At 36.2% G+C, this 22850-nt stretch overlaps 1 protein-coding gene across 3 annotated transcripts in view; it reads right to left on the bottom strand.

The window, feature by feature from the left end:
• The window catches only part of Gabra1 (gamma-aminobutyric acid type A receptor subunit alpha1), a 56162-nt gene that overhangs the window by 4432 nt on the left and 28880 nt on the right, over positions 1-22850 (bottom strand). For all 3 annotated transcript variants that reach the window (XM_005005155.4, XM_005005154.4, XM_003473351.5), the window contains 3 exons: positions 17035-17178; positions 5200-5352; positions 122-324 (listed from right to left, as the gene is read on the bottom strand). In XM_005005155.4, the coding sequence (XP_005005212.1) occupies positions 122-324; positions 5200-5352; positions 17035-17178 (500 nt within the window). The remainder of the gene's footprint in view (positions 1-121; positions 325-5199; positions 5353-17034; positions 17179-22850) is intronic.

The following is a 22850-nucleotide window of genomic DNA, read 5'->3' as shown; positions in this document are numbered from 1 at the left end:
GCTCCCCTTTTTTTTAAATCTAAACTAAAGGTTTATCTAATTTCCTAGATCCCAAATATTCCATCTTGAAGTTTTAAAGAGACATATTGTGATACATGATGAACACTGTTAAAGTACTTACCTTTTCTGGGACGACGCTTTTGCCATCCCATGCATAACCCCTCTTGGTGAAATAGTTTACTGTGGCAAACTCAATCAAAGCAGAGAACACAAAAGCATAGCACACTGCAATGAACCAATCCATAGCTGTTGCATAAGCCACCTTGGGAAGGGAATTTCTGGCACTTATACTTAAAGTTGTCATGGTCAGCACAGTTGTCACTCCTGTAAGTAACGAGATTAAGTAAATACATGGGTTCCTTCTGTGAAGTTTCATCAGCAGAAGTCAGATTACTTGAGCAAAGGCAAATGAATAGCATCATGCACGAAATGTGGTTTTTCATTATCTCACTTTGGTTTGGGGTGAGTCCTAAATTAACCCCACTGTAGTTTGTGATTCATAGTATGACCATATAAGGGAGGATAAACTGGAGAGATAAACTGCTCTACTTTTGGAAAGATATTAGTAAGATCATGAACTTTTGAAAATGGGTATGTCAGATGAGATAGGAAATGACCCTCCTCTTTGTATTCAATTCTTGCAGTCAAAAAATCATAAATTGCCACTGCCTGTCAACTGCAAGAAATGTCTACATCCTCAGCCTTGTGTAATATTTTGTGTTCCAAATGGAGAAACCAGAAACTCAGTGACTTCAGGATAATTAATAACTAAATAAACAATTTTAGGATGATCACTTTCCATGTCATTAATTCTTCTTTTGTACCATTTTGTTCTATTTCTAAACTAGCACCCACTTGAAGTCATGAAACTGATGTGTGTGTGTGTGTGAGATTGTCAGATTCAAATGTCCACAATTTTTTTAAATTTAACAAATCCTCCTTCTCCTTCCTTGCTCTGCAATGTCAACCCTGCTAATTAAAATGACCTTTAGTCAAAGTCAAAACACTTTTCGAGTCTGTTCTTTTTCAGTAATTTCAGTAATTGAGTCAATAAATGAAAAATGATATTAACAAATCAATACTATTAATGTTAACCTAGGACATGTATTATAGGGTAGTAGTCAGTGTACTGCTATCGATTCCTTTGAACTTATTTGCAAATGTTTACTAAACAATTCACAGTTACCGAGTCAGAGAGATCTGCCACACATGCCATGAAAATAATCCTAGCCTGTATCCTTCCCATTTATTAGCTTTGTGGCCTGAGGTAAGTGAGTTTATTGGCAGGGACCTTAGTCTTTATATGAGAATTATTCTTCGTTCTCTTTACTGTCTACACATCAGTGCTGAAATACTCAGAGATGGATTTTTTTTGTCCGATTACTTATATGATTATTTAGAGGAAAACTTGTAAAACTGTACAAAAGTATTGCAACAATTATAAATTATGTATTACTGTGCAAGGTATTCTCATTACACAAGTCTAAATCTCCAATCTGCAGTTCTTTCTTCTGGTTAATTTTAGGAAATCAGTAGGATCCCAGTTGATGGGCGGTTAAGTTTTATAGGTTGCTTTAAACCAACCATGTCGTTTTCAATGAACCAAGCTTGTTTTCCACGAATTTCAAGGTAACTGTAACTATATTAGGAAATGATATGATGAAAAAGAACACTATGAGACTTTTTATTATATATATATATATATATATATATATATATATATATATATATTCAAGGTTGTAGGAAATAAATCCATTTAGGAGCTTTGCAGAGGTTACAGAAATTCTGGGTCAATATCTTTATTATATAATTAGCAAAGAGTTTAAGGAATATTAGTTGGAAAACTGCCCCAAATTTACATATCAATATTAACTAGAGTAGCAAAGTAAGTAAAAGCCAGTGTTTGGGGAACAGAGCAACCCTGCTTAAATCTCAGTTCTACAATGCTGAATGACCTTGGCAAAATTACTTCACAACTGTGATTCTCTAGTTTACTTTTTATTTGTTAAACATTTTTCCTTGCTAACTGATTTTATTAAGTCTATCTCAGAGAGTGAGTGTACGTATTAAATAAGAATATAGTAACATGTTTAATACAAGAGTGTCCATCCTTTTGCTTGCTTTGGCTTCTTAAGTGAAGAGAACATATTTTGGGCCCTGTTAGATATGTTAGGATATACTTTAACTTATTTCAGCATCACATACTTTTCATACAGTGACACAACTCAAGATTAATAATTACCTAAGAAAACTTGAATGTCTGCTTAATAAAAATAAACACCTGTCTTCACAGGACCACATACCTCGGTTGAAATACAGTTATTGGTCTTGGCTGTATTCTACTTGTTGCATAAGTGCAACGTCACGTCCATTACACTTGGGTTTGAATTCGTTGGACGGTCTGACTGCACCCCCCCTCCCCCCCGCCCCACGCAGCATTCTGTGGTTGCCTCCATAATCTGTGCTGGAGCACCGTGCAATTCACTCACAAAACCGCTACTAAAATCATTTCATGATGTTAAAAGTCTGTTACCTTGTGAGGCTGCATGGAGAGCTCTATAGGGTTACTTGTGGTCGACAGGCAGCAGGCTGGATATGTCTGATTTACTACTTAGCCTGAGAGTTACAAAGAGCTAAACTGATGTCCACCATTACTGAAAATTTCAGTGTCCTTCTGGATAAATTTCTATGACAGTGAACTCTGCTTTTTAAACATTTTGGTTTCTTTTTGTGTGTGTGTGTGTCTCCTTCCTTTTTATAGGTACCAGGGATCAAACCCACGACTGCCTGCTTGCAAAGAAGGCGCTTATGCCGCTGAGCTAAATCCCCAGCCCCAACATTTTGGTTTCTATAGCCAGCTGTTAGAAGCCATTTGACAATGGGTTTTCTCAGACTGAATGAATTCGTAAGTTAAGAGCATATTGCTGGGAGTGGTTTTGCACACCAAACAGGAAGGAAACTAAGTATGTTGTGCAACTAAGTTCAAAATATTAAGTATATATATATATGTATTTCATTCAACTCTTTAAACAATACTACTTCACTTTTCTTGTACTGTCACTTGAAAGGCACTTGAAGATCAGAAAGAAAAAATAAACTGGCCAAAGCGATGCAGCCAGCCCACAGTGACACTGATTCTAAAGCTTAGTAGCAGTTATATGACAACACAGTCTATAAATAAAAAAGATCATGGGAAAATAAAAAATATGGTATTTAAAATCATGAAATGGATTTCAACTTTGCTGTACTCTGCTTTCCTCTTAATAAACTGTTATGGAGTACAACTTCTGTTTGATCAGTTTTCTTTTTTCTTTTAGTATATTTTAAATACCACTGATCCTCTCAGAGTTCTATAGAGTTCAGAAGAATGTGCTGAGTTCAGGCTACAAGGAATGGAAACATGTGTACTAAATAAATGTTGAAAGGCTGAAGGTCTAGGAAAATTGTATTTGCAATTTTATCAAACTTAAGCATTAGAAACATACAACTTGATATACAGAAATAGCTGCCACAGCAGTTTACAGATATACGTTCACCAAAAGGTCATGAGTCTATTGAGATTTGAGGTGGTTGAAAATGTTCAGAGCAATGTTTTTGACTTCTAAAGCCTTCTGAAATGTTTTGGAGACTTTCCAAACAGAAAAGGTAAGGAATGTTAGAGCAAGAGGAAAAAAAACTAAGCTTAAAAATTTTGATTTTCACTATAGTGCTGCACTCTTCCAAAATAAAGTCAAGGAAAAATACATGTAATATAGACACACTATGTTCCTCTTTGCTTTTTATTTCTTGCTGAGTAAAGAAATATACTCTATTGGAATATACACCCTCTCAAGGGGTCAGTCTTTAATGGCTTCAGTGCTTGTTAATATTGACAAATGGTCGCGGAGAAAAATGGATTTGAAATGAATTCTTTTGCTCTGCAACTGAAAATCATTTTGCAACTTAATTTAGCTGTGTGCTTAGGATATTGTCAGAGCACAAATTTAGTGGTCTCCAACCTGGAATCATTTATTAAGTTCAGGGAAAATAAACAATAAACAAAAAAACATTTCTCTGTACACTTGTAGCAGTATTTTGCTTATCCCCCCCCCACACACACACAGCAGGTTTTTTTAGACTTTGCATTTGAAGGAGGATATTTACAGGAATTTCTACATCTGAATAAACCTCACTTCAGGTTGTAAACTTGAGGGCTTTTTCCAACCTTGAGCAGTCTAGTTCATCTCATGTTTCTTTACTTTTGCATTTACAAAATGGTGCTAATAGCAGTATGTAAGATGTTTTATTGTTAAATAATACAGGTGAATTACATTGAACAGTGCCTAGTATAAAAAAGGCAGTAAATATTCTTTATAACAGATGCAATTATTCAAATTTCAGGTTCTAAAATATAACCTTCGTGAAGGGAGTGGTCTATGTGCAGGTAACCACTGCCCTCTGTTCTAGGGTATAGTAGTGGCTCATAGTAGGTTTCAAACAGAAATTCATTGAATGAGTAAAGCTATACTTTTATTGTAGTGAAATTCTGTGTTTTCCCCAGTCTGAAAAGTAAGATGAAGAGGGTATACAGGGACAGAGTCAGAAATAGCCCTTTCTACGAAAAGTAAACTCCAAAATAATAAATGAGGAGGTCGGTTTTTCCATTAGGAAAGATTGTTTCCTTTTAAATAGCTCTCTATTAAATTGCCTTAACTTGAATGTTTAAGTCACTTAAAATACTTATATAAAATGTATTTTTAGTTCTTCAAAGGTGTAAGTAAAGGGAAGTATCCCTCTACAGATGTGATCCTGGATAACTTCCCTACCTGTGGAAACTTTTTATATGTGTAAAAATTTAATGATATTTTCTAAGATTCTCAAAAACATACTGCAATATGTTATGTACAATAAGTATATATTTTAAAAGGTTTCTGTGTTTGAGTTTTTAATCTGCCATGATACTTACTATGCTTACTTCCACTGCTGCTTTGTTATCCCAAAAATATGAAACCAAATGTTCATTAATCCTATCCATTCACATGCACAAACACAGCTTGCTTGTCATTTAAAGACAATATTTTGTTTTACCCTGCACTAATAACAGTGGCAATTCCTTGAGCCTTTCTATTGCAGTAACTTCAGATTTGAAAGTAGTGTGATATTTTTCATTCTTTCTGCAGTGACACAGACCTTTGAATGAATATCTCGACTGACACTCACCAAAGACAGTTCTTGCAGGTACAGATTCTCTGTTGAGCCAAAAGGAGACTTGGGAGAGAATAACTGTCATTATGCATGGCAGGTAAGTTTGAATCACAAAATAGCCAATCTTTCTCTTCAAGTGGAAGTGAGTAGTCATAACAACATATTCTCCTGGAAGGTAAAGAAGACAATAAGCATGGGCCATTTGACCTTGAGGATGTTATTTCAGAGATTTCCTATTAGTAGCGAAGTCCTGGAGGTTAGACACATCCTTTCTCTCTTCATGTGACATCTAGTCCCTAGAGAGAAAAGCTTTGAGAAAAGAAAAATAAGAAACAGTTTTAACACACACCAAAATGGCTCTAAGGATGAGAAAGAGGTGTGAGATAATCTTAGCACTCAACACAGCTGCATCATATACGTAAGTGCCAAATCTGACCACGTGTTCATGTTTTCAGAATGGCTTTAACGATTACAAAGTGTGCTCGATTCTGTGACCTACGTGGATACATCACAGATTGGCTAAGTCCCACCTGGTCTGACCACTGAAGAACACATTCAGGATGTCTACTGAAGTCTTTGTTGTGTGAGTCAGTTCAGCTGATTCTAGTTCTAACACACTTTGAACTTCAGGCCAGAAATTTATCTTGATCTATCTATAAAATGAGGAATAAGTTAGAATCTGTTATTTCTCATAATTTATTTCCTAGAATGACCTGGCAAGTTTTTCAAAGATGCAAATTTTCAAGTTCTACCTAGAATACAAACCATTCTTTGAGTTGACAAAGAAATCTGTATTTATATACATTTTTTTCTCCTTTTAAATTTTTTCCCCGAAATTTTGAGGATTGAACTTCCTGCCTCGCACAAGACAGAAAAATACTCTTGTCACTATCACCAGGCTGCATACCTCAGCCTTACAGGTTCACCCCATGGTCTTTCTCTCTCCTGACTTAAGTTAGAGATTTGAAGCAGTAGATACATAACACAAATTGCAGAAGGGTTTGACTTTTCTTCGTGCTGTATTTTTCCAATTCCTTATCGTAAACGTTTTAGCCTGATTTACTCAGAAGATGTGCTTAGCTCTCTGTGAGTGGATAAGGGAAAAGTAGAAGTTTTCTGGATAAGAAAGGGTCACCCTATTTGGAACATTTCTCAACTTTTCCTTCTTCCTCTCAAAAACGTCACCATCTTTGACTTATCGTTTTTATCTCAAGACACAGGCATCTGACTACAGCCCTTCTAATGTGAGTATGACACCCACTTAGACCCTTTTCATCTCCATGACTGCAGCCTGCATCTCACTCTGGCTGTGCACCTTCACACCGTTAAATAAACGGTGACTATCCCTGCATTCTGCTTTTTTGTTGTACTGTTAGGTATAAATCCAGGGCCTCTCCTTACTCAGGTCCACTTCTATTTATTTTAATTTTAAAAAAATATTTTCAGAGAAGATCTTAAATTATCCAGGCTAGACAAATTCTTCATTTTCCTGCTTACACTTTATTTTAACCAAAAGGCCGAAAGCAATGATTCTCCTGCTTTAATCTCCTTTTGTGAATCCATTTACCTATAAAACTTTAAGATTATTCTTATTTATAGCTGAGTAGCTTTTACTGTATAAAAATACCATATCTTTCTGTGGCTGATTGGCAAGCTATCTCTGCTTTTTTCTGGTTTCCTGTGACATAGAACATTATTTTTTCTCCTTTGATTTTTAGTCTGTGAACTTCCTTTTAAGTTAAATGTGTTTCTTGTATACAATATGCTGATAGATCTTGTTTCTTGATCCACTGTCCCTTTGCTGTTTTTTTTTTTTTAAATTGGTGACTTGAAGTCATCTACATTAATGGTTACAACTGACCTGCACTGTCTCAACTCTGCTGTGTTCTCCTCTTGTTTTTGATCCCTGACTTTTCCCCTCCATTCAATTGCCTACCCTGTTTGGCAATCCCCCTCTGCTGCTATTCCTGGAATCATGGTCATTATCTCTTTGCAGATATTCTTCAGCACTTTTTGTAGGATTGATTTAGTGGTCATGAATTCCTTCAATGGTTCTTTGTCATGAAATTATCTTATTTTTCCATCAATTTTGAAATTCAAAATAAAACAATAGGATACATCAATCTGAGTTGGAAGTTATTTTCTTTCAGTATCTGAAACACTTCAAACTCTTTTGATTTAATAGTTTGTTGAGAAGTCTGCCTCTGACATGATTCTGATGGTTTTCCTTTATAGGTGACCTGTTTCTTTTCTCTAAAAGCCTTTAATATTATGTTCTCATGCTGAATTTCTGGGATCTTGATTATTATATCTGTGGATGTAGATTTATTTTGGTTACAGCTAGTTGAAGTTCTCTGTGCTTCTCTTATCTGATTACCAGGTCCTGTTTCCATGTTTGGGAAGCTTTCTGCTATAATTTCTCTAAATAAGCTTTTCATGTCATTTGTACTCATCCATGCTTTTTCCCTGACACCTATCATTCTTAAATCATTTTTCTCTGTGTCCTCTTGCAGCAGTTGAATTATTTCCTGGTTCCTTGTTATTTTTAAGAGATCGTTCCTTCCATGATCAATAGCTGTAATCTCGTCTCCAAGATATGAGTCTATTCTCAGTCTCTTTCAAGTGGTTTACCAGTTACAAATGTGGTTTTTAATGTCCTGGTTATCTTTTTGAATCACTCATTCAAGATTTCCATAATTTTCCTACGCTCTTTTTGTTTTACCTATGTCTTCTTTAGATATGCTCAAGCAATTATTTCATTATGTTTGTAATATCCTCTATAATCTGAGATATTATTTCTGATCTGATTACATTTACAACTTCATGTTGTTTCTTTATGTCAGTTGCTATCTTTCAAGTGTGTTACTTCCAGTTAATTCTGATTCTGTATTTCCAAGACTTGTTCTTCGTGGTTTCCTGGGTTCCTACTGACAAGCCTGTTGTGGGGTTCTGGATGGTTTTGCATTGGCTGCCCCTCTGTGGTTGAGGGGAATGGATCAGACACTTGGATTTCTCTGACCCCAGGAAAGGCAGTGGGGCATGAGCAGGCTTTGCCAAACCCTTGAAGTTACACTGAGGCTTCCCTGAGAGCCATGGGTGTGTAGAGGTGGAGCTGCTGCTTCTCCGGCCTGTGTGGCTCCCTGGGGACCCTCCCTGTGGTGGCAGGCACACAGGGGCATGCTTGTCTGATTCTCCTGGCCTGAGCTGGCTGTCTGTGGGAAGCAAGCAATGGAATCTTTCAGGTGCACTTTAGTTCATGCTCATGGGTGAAATGGTTTAGAATCATAAGAGAGAATATCGTGTTATCTCCCTAGCATAAAAAAGTTGAAGGAGTTAGTTGGAACCAAAATGTACAATAATTATTCTGAAAGTGATAAAGAAGGAAACATCTAAGAAGGGAAGGCAATGACCATTGTTAATTTTCTATTATCTTATTTTGAATTCTTGTATCATATTCATTGTTTTGTTAGGTTTGGTTTTATTCTGTCTTGTTTTGTTTTATTTTATTATTTATGATAGTATGGACAGCTATTTTGAAGAAAAAAGAGACATTGTGGTAGTTATTGCAGGTTTTCTGTTGTCTTGATTTGAGTCTTGTATCACTTTCATTGTTCTGTTCTAATTGGCTTTATTCTGTTTGGTTTCATTCTTTTTAAAATTAAAAAAAATTAAAAATTAACAAATCTCTCTTTGTGTTGGTATTTTATACATGGATACCTCTCTTATAAGACCATACTTTCCTTCCTTCCTTTACTTATTTATTTATTGTAAAACTAAAGATTGAACCCAGGGTCTTCCCACCGAAATACATTCCTATCCTTTCTTTCTTTCTTTTCTTTTCTTTTCTTTTCTTTTCTTTCTTTCTTTCTTTCTTTCTTTCTTTCTCTTTCTTTCTTTCTTTCTTTCTTTCTTTCTTTCTTTCTTTCTTTCTTTTTTCTTTCTCTCTTTCCTCTTCCTTTCTTTCAAGACAGAGTTTTGCAAAAATTCCATATTGTCCAGACTGGGTTTGAGTTTGAGATCCTCCTGCGTCATCCTCCCAGGGTGCCAGAATAACAGGCCACCATGCCCAGCTCTGGCCTCTGTCTTCTCAAGAGCACACTGTTGACTCTCACTTTCACTTTTTCTGTCATCTTCAATTTCTTTTGCCAGCTAAATGATTATTCCAGTCAGAGGCTATTCATTGAATTTTTCATCTTTGTTAGACACTTCTTCTCTTTCTTGAAAATAAATGTAGGGATTTCCAAAATCAGTGTGCAGTGGTTCTGCCCATACCTCTCTTCCCTACTTTCTCTTGACTCACAAGCTTTCCCTATGTCCTCTGCTCCTACTGCTGCCTTTGTGCAGTTGTGTGGACAGCTACCAGATCCGCACCATCAGTAACATGGTCAGTGAAAGAAAAACTTGTATTCCAGACACAAGCTAGAATTTCAGCTTCACATAGACAGTAGATGTAACCATCTTGTCTCCCTCCTCTTCCTTTACCTGGCCTCTCGTTCTTCCTCTTCTCCCTCATTTCATTCCTTTCCCTCCTTTGTTTTCTTCTTCTTCTCTTCTCTCACTGTGTTGCCTAATCTCTTGTTTTGTGGCCCACGCTGGGCCCACATTCACAGAAGTCCTGTCCCAGCCTCCCTCTGAATGTTGGCATGGCATGGGCTACTGTACCTGGAAAATTTCTGTGTTTTCTTATCTCATGGTCACTGCTCTTGTCTCCTTAGAGGTTTATTAAAATAATATTTTAAGTAGTTCTAGTCATATCTCACCTCTAATGTTCCTCTACCTTTTGTGAAAATTGCAAGTGTAAAAGTGCCATTCATTTTCTTATTTAAAACAGTAACAGTAATGGATTCCCATTATGACAATGAATTCTGATTGTCAGCATCACTGGATTAAGACAGGCTTGGACAACTGCTTAAGTATACTTCTTGTCTGTCTGTGAGCGTCCTTTAGAGATGCTCACATGTGGGTCAGGACACTGAGGGGACTGTGAGTGACACCACCCACTAGGCCCAGTTGGGACAAAGAGTGTAAGTGGGAGGCTTCCCTGTCCAGGTGCCTGTGCTGGCTTCTCCGCAGTGTCTGTCTTCACTGTGTCAGCTACACAGATGAGCCTCCAAGTGCATTCACTTTTCTTTTTTTTTTTTTTTTTTTTTTTTTTTTAATTTTATTTAAGGAGAAAAGAAAAAAAAAAAGCAGGGAAAGGGTACAAGTTATACAGATTTACAGAAAAAAAATTCACTTTTCAATATAGACTTCTGCCAGTAGGTCTCCAGGGAGCTTCCAGCCTTCACCCTGGGACAGAGCTGCATCTGAGGCCTCTCTTGTTCTCAACCTTCCAGCCTCTTGGGCTGAAATGTTTTGCTCTGTCATAGCTGTGCACCATGATCGTCCCCCTGCTATTGATCCCAGAGCACTGGAGCCACTGGCCATAAAAACCTCGAGACAAAATAATTTCTTTACCTTTATGGTGTTTCTCCCTTTTATATATTTTGATACAACAATAAAGATGAGCAACATCCCAATTATCTTCATCAAGTTTCTCAACCTCAGGGCCATTAGCATATTGGGTTGGTTAATCACTTAGATGGTTGTTCTGTGCTTTATATACTCAACTATATTTCTGACATCCACACACCGGAGAGTAGCAAATGATTTTTTCCTTCTCTGGTGTGACAATCAAAACTGTCTAAAAGTTAGGCAAGATGGTGCACACTTATAATCCTGGCATTCTGGCAGCCTGAAGCAAGAAGATCACAAATTCAAACTAGGCAATTTAGTGAGACTCTGTCTCTAAATTAAAAATGAAGAAAAAGGCTTGGGTTTAGCCCAGTATAAAGATCCTAAATTCAATTTCAAGTACCTCAAAATAAATAAACTAGCAAGCAAACATTGTCTACAGCTCCACATTTAGACAATAATGAACAAACTTCCCAAGTTTGGGGTGTTAGAGACACCCCACATGCTATTTCTAATAAGCACTGCATTCTCATGTATCCATTGATTTTTCATGTCTAATATCTTTTCTTAGAAAATACTTCTAGGTATCTATAATTAAATATTTGGCTCGTCTATAGGTTGAACTCAGATACAAATTCTTCAATAGAACAGAATAGAATGGAAAAAGAACACATACTCTGAGGAGAAAGTACATTAACCTTGGAAGTAAATATACTTTAATGTAAAACTCAAATCTAGTTTCCTGTTCTGTAGCCTTGAGTAATTCCTGTGACCTCTATTATTTTTAGTTTTCACTTCTACAAAATAGTGCAAAATGTGCTATGGCAAGCTGAAGAATAATAGCTTCAATGGGGATGAGACTACAGGTATGTGTTAAAATCTATTTTATTGGTTTTTGCATTTTCTTTGCTCTCACCAATCAAGATTGGTGGAAACTTTGTAAGAAAAAATTAATTCACCCTTTACATAAGTAAATCAGTCATGCATTCATGCATGTTTCATTAATGTTACTAATGACAATACCAACCACTTACTGAGCACTTACTGAGATCATTAAGCCTTATTTCCCTTATTTATATTTAAAAATCTCATACTTTATGTTTTAGTTATTTATGGACTTTACGTTGCTCCCACTAACTGCTGAGAGCAATAGGCATTTGGCTCTAATGTAATCATACATGACCTCAATATTCAATACTTATCTTTGGTAAAAATGGAGGCTCATGATATTTCATAAAGAAAAAACCTATGAACATATTTGTTTTGAAGGATAAATAAAATATTAAGTAATTAATTTATTTTTAACTTCTCTATATACTGTTTGTGATATCTCCAAGGTCATTTGAAAGAGAATGAAGCAATCCATATTTGAGAAAAAATGCTGGAAAGTCAATTTTCCCAAATTCTTTTAAAATATACCTGTACAGTCCAAGCCATGTCACATTTTCACCATCCTGGGGATACACATTATTATTCCCAACCATCCATTCAGTTGTAGCCTGCAAAATGTCATCGGCTCAAAGAAAAATTCTATCTTTCGTGTAATGTCAGGAAGATGAGTGCCTACGTACATTCCATTATCTTTTGTTATTTGCAATGTGACATTTTTGCAAAGAGTGTGAAAAGAGTATAATGTTTCGACATCATAAGAGCTATTATTTTACATTATATTTATTTTATCAGTCATTTCTTTTCCTAAAATATTAGTGAAAGAATAGGAAAACTTCTAATGTTTTGAAATCATCTTCCTAAATTAAATGAACTCTAAGAAGTTTGGCACAAAAGTTTTACAAAAGGGATAGGAAGGTCAACAACATCAGAATCAAGCTATAAAAATTTAAAAGTAAAAGAAAAACACAACCAAAAAGCCCTAGTTTCTTACATTGGATTGAAAGTGAGTCTAGACACTAAGTACTTACTAAGCATTCAGATTCTTTTCCTGTAATTAAAGAATCCAGAAGAATTATAATTCAGGTGCCCTTATATATCATGGAACCCCAAGTAAAGCTTGTAAATTCAATGTGACAATACTTCTGCTACTACAATATAAAGTTAAAGAGAATAAAAATGAAACAGAAATATACCTTTGCAAAGCAACATTAAATGTTTCTTGTGTGATGCTTCTAATCTCTACTTTCTCAACTATTAATTACTGGGAGGTAAATACCTTGCTTATTTCATTTTGCTTCAAGTTACTGATTTGTCCAAATAATCTGAATGTATTCAACCATACTAGGATGCTTCAAAGGTAAGAATAAATAATTAATGTGAAACAGATTCTTAAAAATCTGAACACCACTGCAAACAGCATAAAGTTAAAACCCAATGTCTTCTCTTTTCAGTTCAAAATTATGTCTTTTGACATTCAATAAAATTTTATCAAACACTGATTTTATGTGAAGCTATGAGATTCCTTCCCTTTTTTGTTTGTTTGTTCCTTTGTTTTTTTTCAGTACTAGGGATTAAACCCAGGGCTTACGACTGGGCTACATCCCATCTCTTTTTGAATTTTTGCTCTGAGACAGGGTCTTGCAAAATCATTAAATTGTTCAGCCTGGGCTCAAGATATATCTAGCTTCTTGTAAATCTTAAAGAATTAAAAAAAAATAGTGGCGGCATTTTACTAACTGCTTTATAAAATACTGAGATAGTTATAAAGAGATAGGACTACACTTCACCGCTTAGGCTTTCTGAACTGGTTCCTTCATTTGAGATCTGAATAAGTTGATGGGACAGCTACAGGTCTTTTTTCCCTGTTATCCTCTTCTATGTTTATTTCCCTAGACACCGTGTACTAGAGTTTATAAAAGGGAGCCCTGAATATTCGTTGATGAATAAGAAACATCTTATTCCCTAAATTAAAGTTCCTCTAATCCTCCTGGCTTTGACAAACATGAATTTATAGTGTGTGTTCTGAATGTTGCATGTTCTTAAATTCTCATTATGTTATGCTCATGCCTAATGGTCAGTTAAGGTATTTTACTTTTCTTCGTTAAGTTGTATCTCATGCTTTTTAATCATCATTTTAATTTTTCCATATATTGTTCTTAAAGTATGGCTTGGAAAGTGCTGTGTGATGTGACAGCGGGTGGTGCCCAGGCTCCTGATCCAAACTGCCTTCCTTTATCCTCCTCTCATCTTCCTGCCATCACATAGCTCTCTTGTACTTGCTGCCTTACTATCACTAATAGAAACACTAGATATTTACTGGGTCGTTTTTGTACGCCAGTTACACATCCAAGCAGTAATGTACATTTTCTCACATCATCATCATAGTAACTCATGAAACAGATATGTGAATAAAACAAACAAATTAAAAGAGATGTCCAAGGTAAAAAAAAAAAAGAATATGTAATAAACCAGCATTTCCAGACTCTACATTCTTAAATGATTGTGTTTTCCTGTCTCGTGTGTTGTGTTGACTGTCACTGGTACGCTGTGGAGTTTAGAGTGTACACTCTACAGCAGGACTACCCACGTTCAGTTTCTGCTTCTTCTCATCTGTGTGACTTTAGAAAATTGATTAAACCTCTCTGGATATCATCTACGTATATCTATGTCTATATATTTATCTATATCATATTTATATCACATGGGAGTAATAATAGCATTAAAATTTCTTGTGAATTTGAAGATTAAAATAGTGCCCATAATATTAGTGAATTATGTCATGCAACCATGAGATTTTTAGTGTGAGAGTTGTTTATCTCTCACCTCCCTTATCTAGACCTGCCACAGTGGTGGACATGGTAAACGAACGAATGATTAAAGGAGTAAGTGGGAAAGTGAATGAGTAATAGACACGTACACTGGATTTGAAATTGATGAGAATTTATCCTTCCTGTGTGCCTGAAATAGTTTTTGCTTTGCCAGATGAAAAAATACACTTCAAACTGAGGGCTGTAACTAATTTTCTTTGTCTAAATGTGATGGCAGACTCCACAGAAGGGATTGTGTCTCTAAATGTGTTTGCATTGAATTAAAAACTCCAAATATTGTGTTAAGACCCCCACTGTGTTATCTCTGATGGCACTGAAGAGATCTGGAGGTATTTTGACCTGATACAGGTCACTGAGATTATATGTTTGTGTTCACATGGGTGCTGGTGGCAGGCAAGTAACACAACAACTTTTAACCTTGCAAGAGGTGATTGGAATTGATGATCTCCCCGGGGGGGATCTAACCATTCTTACTGTGTGTGCACTCTCTAGTCATCATTCTCTAGTCTTCTGGCAGCAACATGGAAGTAATTGCATTCAGTGTCATTTATCTTAATGTTTCCGGGGCTCCACAAAGTGAAATAGAAAATTGAAGACCTTACTCAAAATCTCTCAGTGGCATGGTCAAGGTTATTGGGGCTAGAACTAGAGTTTAGCCTTTTTCCTCTAAGCTACCTTCCAGAATTGAATGTACTGCTGCATACATAATACTGCATTTGAATAGGTTTTTGGACCCCTCGCAAGTTCCAAGATAGCAATAATAGATGCACTGTTCCTTGTGGAAACAGCATGTGTCTGTCATTCTGAATGTCCTGGGCCTTGAACAGTGATTAGCTGTCCTCTAACAGGTGTAGACTAAAAAAAGGAAAGAAAAGCCACCTCCTGAAGCAATCCTTCCTTAATTATAATAAGCTATATTCATTTATTTCTTGTATTAATTTTAAATGTTTACTCAGTGTTTCCTATGTCTCAGTTACTAGCGAAAATAACAAGAGACACAGAAGATAGACATGGTGTCCATCTTCACAAAAATGTTAATCACAGCACGTAGGATCCACTTGGATAATTATGGTTTATGTATTCATCTGTTCTTACTTTAATTCTATGAGAGCAAAGTCTGTCTATTACTGAATCTCCAGTGCCTGTCCTAATGTCCAGTTTGTAACAGTGTTCCATTTTTAAGAAGGAAGCACAGCTTATTTTAATATCTTCCAATGAAGCATGTTGTGAGAAAGAAAAATCTTCAGGATTTTTCACATTTAAGATGTTTCCAGGACTAACAGCAGCCACTTTGAGGACCTACTTAGAGAATTTTGTACTACTTATGATAGTTTTTTTTTTTTTTTCATGAAAATTATAACATCTCCATTCTTTAGATGAGACCAATGTTTCCATTTGGATAAATGACTTTCCCAAAGTCAAAAGGCTGCTAAGTGGGAGAGTTTACGTTGGAGTGTAGAAGTTTCTCACTGCAAAGCCTCTGACCTTCACACTAGGCCACTTGCATTTCTGATAAGAAGAAAGACAAGAATCAGTCTTCTTTATTGTTTATAACAAGGTGCAGAAGTTTTTAAATTGTAAGGATAATTAGGGCTATCTTTAAAGAAGGAAGAGACTGATCTTGTTAAGAACAATTAACCCAATAGTGATAGCAAGTATGTTAACGTATTAATTGAAGGTCCTAGCATCATGAGGGTCCCAAGAAGAACTCTGAAATCTAATGATGACATGTTTTCAGAGCAAAAGTGTTATTAGGTAGTTCTAGAACATCTTTCTTTAGAAATCAAATCAAAGTGAGCTATACTTAAATTTTATAAGACATATAAAATAAGTATTGATACTAAATATTTCTGTAATTGAACATATTTTAAATGTTGGCCTTTGGTGGGAGAGTATTAATTTTCTTAATTGTTAACTCCATATTATATCGTAATTATTTGGCCTGATTATGATAACTGCATTAGTACAAAATGGTTATTTGCATAAATAAAACGTATTATTTGAAATGACTTTGAAATCTCAGATCCATGTTTTTTAAATCATCTAATGTGATTCTGAGAATGCCACTAGTGAACCAGTTACAACACAAAAATGTGACACTTTATCTACTCTTATTCCAAACTTGAGAGACCAGTTATGTGGCTCCATCTCCACTGGCATTAGATGTGGAAGATGGTTGGCTAGAGGTTTATACACACTGCTATGTAGAACTAATTGGCTTTTTGGTGTGCCCTGTGTAAGAATAACTCTCACAAATACACCATGATTATTAATTTAACATATATGGTAAGTATTTTATGCATTAAAAATGAGGTATGTAATCTTGATGGGTTTACTTTGGTTCCTTCCAACAACACTGCAGGATGATGTGATCACCCCAAAAAGTGGAGGAGGAAAAAAACAACCCTGATATTCATCCCCAATGATACATATACCTGCCTTATGTGCTACATTGGTCATATAGAACCAGATCATTACTTTCAAAGAAGCAGAAGCCAAAAGGCATTAAATGATGACCACCCTCACAACTCTACAAAGTTGACATTATATCCCAGCTCAATGGATCCCTAGTTTGGTACAATTTTCTCTCTCCTGTTTGTGTTATTGGAAGACTCATTAACGTCTTACATTAGCACAATATATTTTTCCATAGTTGGATTCATCCAGTGACGCTTACCTGTACTGGACTGCACAATCCCAGAGTCTACTGTTTGTCCAAGAAGATCATACTGGTTTAAGCGTGACCCATCTTCTGCTACAACCACTGAGCGTGCTGGCTCTCTGGTCCACTCATAAACAACTTCTGCTCTTGTATAAGCATCTAAAATGGAAGTGGAAAGTTATCTATGTATTTTGCTACTTTGATTCTCCTAATTTGTTGATGTGCTCAATTAGCTTCATGTATTTTAACCTGATTTCAAAGAGCAAGTAGGAAACAAATGCACATGTTCCTCAGTTTTTGAATACCAAAACACATTTTTTTTCTGATTCTTTCAGTCATTCATTCACTCTTCCAGTACATGATTATTAGGTATCTACAAAGGCAAAGAAATATGCTAGGTCTACAGTAATGGACTTAGCAGAAGAGATGCTGATTTTAAGAGATATACTTTGTAGTGGTGGGAACAAAAGCAGAGAAGCCAATAAAAGTATGATTTCAACTAATATACAATGCAATAAAGTTGTACATAAATCAGTAAAGAGAGAATGAAGTACATACAAGATCATGTTAGGTCAGGCAAGGAACCCAGAATGTCTCTGAGAAGATGACATTTATACAAAAGCAGGACAAAAAGGCAGGAATGAACTAAGTGAAAGTCATGGAGAAGAACTTGCTTAACAGACAAACTAGCAAACTTTTTCTTTTATTGTGTGTAGAAAATCAATTAATATGAGAGCCAGGCATGGTGGTGCCTGTCTGTAATCTCATCATTCAGGAGACTCAGATAGGAGGATTGCTATGGGCTGGAGGCCAGCCTGAACCACATAGTGAGGTCTTGTCTCAAAGTAAAAAAAAAAAAAATTTAAAAACTAATTAATTTGAGGAAGATCAATGTGTCTCTGGTGAAGGTCATATAGATAAAGAAGATTAAAGTTAGTAGCCTGAGTATGTATTATGTCAAACAAAGAGAAGTTTTTATGGTACATAGGAAAAGTCGCCCCGGAAATTTTGCAGCATAATGACTTACAAAGAAAGTCTGACTTTATTCTCTTTATATTGATTATTTTCTCTACATCTTCACCATTATTATGATGATGGTGATGTTTTATGTAGCTCTTCTTCTCAATCATTTTGATGTACCATGTACTGTGTTTCTTTCAAACTAGTCGTAATCTATATGAGAAGTTTGGTCATAAATGTTTAGTCCATGTAATTTGGAGGAGGAGAATATAGAGTCAGACAGAAAAAAGGAAGAGGAGGCAGAAGAGGAGAGAAGGGAAAGAGGGGGAAAAGAGAGGAGGAAGGAAGGCAAAGAAAAATACAAGGTGGTGGATGCAAGCAGAGGAAGAAGAAGAAAGAGGAAAAAGAAATAAAAGGAGAAGAACAAGAGGAAGAGGAAAAAGAAATAATTACATAGCTTTTCGGACTTCTGACCCCTGAGTGCCCACTGTATAGGTAGAAATCACGATATATACTCTCCTCTGTTTAAATATAAAACAATGTTCAAAATTAAGGGAACATCACATTAGAAAAAGTACGTTGCTTCCAGGTTATTTAGTGAGGAAGGCATGACTGCAAAAGTTGGCCTAATCATCTGAGCCAGACTCAATGGCCAAGGGCCAACTCCTCCATTAGACACAATGGGCACACGCCCAAGGCCCAAAATACTTTTGGAAGGCCGTGCAAATGTTTTGTTTTTGTTTTTTTTTAAATTAGGAGATAAGAGAAAAATAAGCTAACTTGAATTAAATGCATTTGCATACCAACCTAGTCACAAAACATAATTTTAATTTGTTTTGAAGGAATGGTTCCCAAAGGTAAATTGGGGCTTAGTAAAGCTATAGTGTGACCTTTCCCGACACCCTTCAGGTGACTAGGCTTGAGAGTCGTGCCCAAATTTATATTGTGAAACCTAAAATATTGTGAGATATATGATTATGTTTCTTACATGAAAATGGGGTTGCCCAAAAATGATACATGCTTTGATCCTTAGACTCTGAATTAAGCTTGTGAGAGGGATCACTTTTTTCTGCCTTGATTCATGCAAAACAGTGCAGGCAATGTTCTTTGGTTTTATGTGAGAAACCTGTCTGCTCTCGCATCAGCTCTGGATCAGTTTACAATCAAAGATCTCTTCTAACAACTTTTTGTAGAGATACTGGAGAAATTAATTGAGTGGTTCATAAGACAGATGACAGTGACAAATGGACAAGTTAGAATTTGTCCTTCTGACCTTTCCACTTCCCCTTTTTAATTATGGTAGTCTTCACTGACTTAAAAACAAAGAGTTTCTGCAATGTATACAGTCAGAAGATTGCATTTACTAAAAGAGTATAAGATCTGATTTTTAAAAATTCTCATAAAAGCTTGCAGAACAAATGAGTTTGCTAAGGATTATAGTACTTAAAATTTGCAGATACTTACATTTAGTAAAAGCTTTGCTGGTCATAGGATATTCTTGTTTTACATACAAAGTTTTACTGAGTTTATGGTATCATTGAAGGACTGAATGCTCAATTTGAAAGGTGCCAAATGTCACATAGTTTCATCATACTTTACAGATGATAAAACGGGATAGATCACTAATGCAAAAACTGAGGTTACAGTTCAGGATGCTATTCATTCTACTCTAATGCTATTTTTTTAGGCAAAATTATACATGATGCTTCTTTGCTTAGAAGGATAGTTTGTGGTCATGTAACTACTGATAAAGCCGGTTCTAAATCTCATCTCATTTCACAAAAAAAAAAAAAAAAAACTAAACCACTTCCTAATATATTTCAACTGCTGTGGCTGGACTCTGTCATCTCGTACCTTGTCATGGTCTGCTATTAAGTTACAAAGGGGAAAACTGTGGTACCTTTGATTCGTCACTTCATAGCATTTTGGTGTCTCATTTCTTGCAATTTCATGGGGACACATGCAAATAAGATATCACAAACAGGAAGTTCCTGTGCAGGCACCCTTCACTCTCTGTTCACAGCTCCCCGGGCAAATCTTCTCCAGTGAGGAGTAAACTTACAGGATGAAAGTCAATGTTTTAAAGTAGAGAAGGTAGATATACATAGGACCAGAAAATAGATGATATTTTGTACTAGGTCCTCAAATTCTAGTATCTGGAAAGAAATTTGGCTGAAAATTCACTTGATTTTTAGATTTCCAAGTAAGGAAATGAAAAACGAAAATGCCTTCTGCTATTTAGTCAAAAATTTTAACCTATGATTTCAAATAAATCATATTAACTAAGAAAAAAGTTTCAAAGACAAAAAAGTTTTTGTTTAGAATTGCAAGAGCTTTGCGGTATATGAATTTAGCCTCAAAAGACCACCTAATGCTTCATTTTTATGGTCTTTTGTCTTTCCGTGTGTAGGACAGTTGCACAAAGTAGGTCCTAAGGTTAAGTATTACTAGGAATTCATTTCCAATTCCACTTAGTCCACTCTTCTTGATTTCTATGGCCCTGTGACAAGCAGCTAAGATACAATCATTTGTTAAACTCTTACTACCTGCACTTGCCTAGATCTTAGTGGTAGAATCCACTTTTCTTTTTTTGGAAGATTTTATATTTTCCTCAAAAACCAATTTAACGATGACAACTGTATCGGGTGCGTTGTCTTTGGATTCACTGTTCCTGGGAAGCAGTCTGTGTTCCCAGCCAGTGGAAGGTGTGACTTAGCACTGTTAGAACCTCAGGGAGAGTGGTCGGGAAACATCTGTGTTGCCTGGTTCAGGGTTTCCACATATGGACCAGGTCGTTTTAGAAGTTTCTTAACGTTTATTGCAGGATGTTCTGCTATGATTTGGGAAATCACTCTTGCCTATCCTCCTCCTCTGTCTTGGCAAAATATTTACTCCCAATATAGGGCAAAGGAATTTTGCTCATTTTCTTCGCCTTTGGTGAACACTGATTAAGCCAGGTTAGAGACAGAGTAGAGGACGAGTTTTGCCTCTCTGTCTGTCACGGAGCGGGACCCGCTGAGCCTGGGTTTCCATGTCAAGCCTTCTCTGTTTTCATTTAACTTCCCATTGATTTTATATTTATGTTTCTAAACCATAAACACTGAATGACCATGCAAAACCTGATTACTGTGATCTTTTAAAAATAATAAATATTTATCATATGCATACTTTGTATTACCTTGGACACCAGGAAAGACTGAGTAAAATGTATCCTGGTGTCGTGAGGGTTACAGTCCTCAGGAAATAACAAGTATGAACCAATAAAGTTCACCATTAGTGCCAAAATAGTAATATAAATGTGTGTGCTGGGATTGAGGGAGGCTTAACGGGAGAGCCGAGGTTGCAGCTGTGTGGTAGAGCACTAGCCTGTCCCATGCAAGGCCCTGTTCAATCCCGGGAGCAGCATTATGAGAAGGAGGAGAAAGGAAAGGGAAAGGAAAAGGGAAGCTGACTATTATTGCTGTGCAAAAGCCTGTCCAGTCTCCAGGAAGGCCTAGGAGTTGTTAGACATGCGAAAATGTGGAAAGACCGAAGAACACACAAACTCACTAAACACCAACAGAAGGGTGATCCTTACAGGGAAGAAGGCACGTGCAGAAGCACTGTGGTAAAAAACAGCTACATATTTTTCTTGAATTCCCATTTTCTTGTGTGTCAGATGCTTAATTTTCCAGTCAAAATCCATTTACTTGTTCTAAAAATACTTATAATACTTTTTAGGTTGCAAAGAGAAAAATACTTTCCCAAACTCTTTTGCTAGTAGCATTGGGAGTGTGATATACATTTGACTCATGAATCATGAATAGATTCCTGCTAGAATTTAGAAAAAAAACTTTTGTCTTTTCAATATAGGATTCCTTTCTTTTCCTCCCCACCAATTATTTACCTTTATGAAACTAGATGTAATGGCTGGAATTTCAGCATCCATCTTGTGAACGGAAAGAACATCTAAGGGTTATAGCTAGCCTTACGATATCTTAACATTTCAGCTTTGTTAAGAGTATCTTAAAATAGGAACTTTGCTAAACTATCCAGAACTTGTCCAATAATCATTTACTTTTATACATTTTATATGAAAATATAAACCCTTCTCTTCCTCAGCTGTCCTAGCTAGTGAAATAAATTCCAAACTCTATAAAATATGCAATCCTTTTCCTAGATTAGGGCATTTTTTAAGGCAAATGAGGATACTATTAATAGTAATTCCATGCTATTAGGAATAAATCAGTTCTGTTTCAGAAAAATGTGATATATAATCTTCCTCACTCTGAGGCAACAATGTAAATGAGAAGCATTTATAAGTACATAAACTTTAGCATTCTACCTAGCCTGCAAGAAACATATAGTGTGTACTATTTTTGTTAAAGATGAAGAATATATTCAGGAGAGAATGTTATAGTCTATCAAGTAAAATGTACATTAAAATGAGAAAGGGTGGGGGAAAGGAAGTTATCACTAAAGGCTTGTTTAGTGGACAGTTTTTTAAATAGTTTACCTTTGGGTTTCAGGACAGAGTGAGCTTTATAAATAGAGAACATCGTCTCCCCCTGACTAGTGCCGCTAGGAGCAGGAGGCCCTTTGCTGTTTTCTTTGCGTGCTCTCTTCCTACACTACCACTGATTTTCCTCTGTGAATCATATCTTCACCAGAATAGTAGCTCAGACTGGCTGTCTACTGAGAACGGAAAGTTGGTTAGGTCGCCTGGGAGTTGACTCAGGCTTTATACATAATGGCCCTGCAGGGTGCTCAGGACACTTTATTCCCGTTGCTTCATGCAAGCACACTGGTCAGATGGGGAAGGATGTCGAGGAGACCAGAGAACCTGGTTCTGAGGTCCACTGTTCCCTAAGGGGCCCCTGAATATCTTCAAA

The sequence above is a fragment of the Cavia porcellus genome, unplaced genomic scaffold (genome assembly GCF_034190915.1).
Source record: "Cavia porcellus strain 051 isolate PalLab524CR breed Dunkin Hartley unplaced genomic scaffold, mCavPor4.1 scaffold_19, whole genome shotgun sequence".
NCBI lineage: Eukaryota > Metazoa > Chordata > Mammalia > Rodentia > Caviidae > Cavia > Cavia porcellus.
The sequence above is the reverse complement of the archived record's forward strand: the minus strand, read 5'-3'. Positions and strand labels throughout refer to the sequence as shown.